Source organism: Gymnoscopelus microlampas (genome assembly GCF_963454915.1).
Source record: "Gymnoscopelus microlampas genome assembly, chromosome: 22".
Classification (NCBI taxonomy): domain Eukaryota; kingdom Metazoa; phylum Chordata; class Actinopteri; order Myctophiformes; family Myctophidae; genus Gymnoscopelus; species Gymnoscopelus microlampas.
The window spans coordinates 18343363-18345862 of record NC_139959.1 but is presented as its reverse complement, the minus strand read 5'-3'; the positions used below and the strand labels follow the sequence as shown (position 1 = coordinate 18345862).

At 40.6% G+C, this 2500-nt stretch overlaps 1 protein-coding gene across 1 annotated transcript in view; it reads right to left on the bottom strand.

The window, feature by feature from the left end:
• The window catches only part of LOC311038540 (contactin-associated protein-like 2), a gene marked incomplete at its 5' end in the record, with an annotated part of 239631 nt that overhangs the window by 23937 nt on the left and 213194 nt on the right, over positions 1–2500 (bottom strand). The window contains 2 exons of the mRNA XM_084048113.1: positions 987–1120; positions 1228–1461. Coding sequence (XP_083904239.1) covers positions 987–1120; positions 1228–1461 — 368 coding nt within the window. The remainder of the gene's footprint in view (positions 1–986; positions 1121–1227; positions 1462–2500) is intronic.

The window sequence follows — 2500 nt, the reverse complement described above, 5'->3', positions numbered from 1 at the left end:
ACATATGGACAGTGGTGGACAAAGTACTCAACACCAGGACTTGAGTCAAAGTGTAGATACTCCTTGTCAAATACTACTCATCTACAAGTGAAAATCCAAATTTGTACTTGCGTTAGAGTACTGGAGTAGGCTACTTGCTTTAAAAAGACTGTATAGAAATGTAGATGTTTCTCTTACATTTTTTTTTATGAAAATAGCAGTTGTACAAGCTCACAACGCATCACAATACGCATAGTGTGTGTGCGCGTGTGCATGTGCGTGTGTGTGTGTGTGCGCGTGCATATGTAACAGTACCTCCTTTATTCCTTCGATGCAGTCAAAATATTCATAACTGCGGTGCTACCATGGTGCAGTTGATCAGCATAATTGCACCGCAGTTATTAATGATAGTCTCACATGATGCACGTCATTGACGCGAACGTCATGGGCGCTTTCTAGCTGTCATTGTCCTAGAGACTCCTAGACAATGGAAGGTAGATTGAATTTGTCCCTTGTGTTAATTGCCACATTGTCCCCAAATGTGTTAATTGGACAGTGTAATTATGTCGTCAAACCGATTATCTGGTTACTAAATGGCAATAGCTGCCCTCAAGAGCAGACAACCAAATCGTTGCTGGGGTGTAGATGTTTTTTTGGCAAATGAATACCATACTTCATAAAGACTCTCAAAGAGTGTTAGAAAAAGTTGTGAAAATAGCAGATGTACAAGTTCACAACGTATCACGCTCACATTGTGAGCTTGTAGATCGGCAATTTTCGCTATTTTAAAATGTTCATAAAATAATATAAAAAAATAACCGTTTTAGACATACAAGGTTTACGCCTGACAGCACAGAAATGTAAAATTGCTGCAGTGTCTTGTTAAATGAAAGCTGAACCTGATTCTGAAAGGTTGGACATTTGTGAATTGTGTGTGCACGTCCATGTGTGTGTGCACGTCCGTGTGTGTGTGTGTGTGTGTGTGTGTTTGTGTGTGGGTCGTGTACCTGGATGGAGATGCTTCTATTGACTCTAGTCATATTGAAGCTGTGTGTTTGTCCGTTGGCATGGTTACGCTGGTCCACATCAATAGAGAAGGGCTCCTTCAGGCCTCCCAGGTCATAGTTCACCTGTAACGACCCTGAGGAAGGAAAAGTCAGAGTTAATTAGTGCGTGCGTGCGTGCGTGCGTGCGTGCGTGCGTGCGTGCGTGCGTGCGTGCGTGCGTGCGTGCGTGTGCATAACATACCATTTTCTCTTAACACCACAGCCAGATAGTCCTGGGTATTGGAGCTGACAAACATCAGAATAGCTGGTGTACTGGATGTACTGAAGCTAAAGGCCACTTCCTCCATGGTCAGATTCACTCCCTGTGGGGTCAGGGGAGGGACCAGTATCCTTGAGTCCTTATTGGCCGCCACCATAGCTTCAGACAGGAAGTTATACTTGACCAGTGTTCCTGCCTCAAAGAACCCTCCAACATCTGAATCAGAGGAAAAAACCCACGCACGCACGCACGCACGCACGCACGCACGCACGCACGCACGCACGCACGCACGCACGCACGCACGCACGCAAAAACAGTTTGTTAGAATTAATTCAGAACTCATCTGTTTCATTAAAGTATCAAAACAAAACAACATAATTGTGTATTCCTCCAACAGACAGCCACAATGAAACTCACTCATACATAGACATGAACAGTCGTAAATAAACACGATACAAACATAACTTACACAAACTGCACCCTCAGCACCCCTATGTATTTGAATCGAATCGCACTGACTGATTATGTATTAAAATGTATAATCCCTGAACCATATCATAGCCCATGATCTGTATCTCTAGATTAATAACATATTGTCTTATAAGGGACAAATGCACAGTCCAAATACAAATGTAAATATTTCAAAAAGTATAGAAGACATGTGAAAACAAATGAATGTTCAAAAGTTAGCCTAGTGGCAGTGTGCACAACAATTGCTGATCAATCCAGCAGTTTGCAAGATTAACTCATACGGACATACACACAGACAGACAAACCCTATATAGACGGCTAGCCTAATATATTGCAGCAGTAAAATAAAAGCTGCACGGCCCTCACACCCATGGGCAGTATTTTAAATACATATATTAAAAAATATTTAAAGTATTTCAATTACTTTTCTGTATTTTTGCCATTTATATTTGGCTGGGACTGAAAATAATAATTTGTATAATTTGTATCAAGATCTTGTATTTTAAATACATAAAATACATAATGTTATCATGTCATTTTATTCTCAAATTGACACATTTGAAACATTTACACAGGTTTTGTGGAATAAATTAATAAAAAACAAAAATAATGGGAGATGTCATTTCTCCTCTGCCTCTGATTGGCTTACCCACCCTCAAAACAAATTCAACCACAAATGAGGCAGAGTAGGCCAGGTGACAGACTTCATATCACGTTACCTCAATTAGTGAATGAAGCTTTGTGGAAAATGTCTTATGCATTAAAGATCAGTATCCTGGCATCA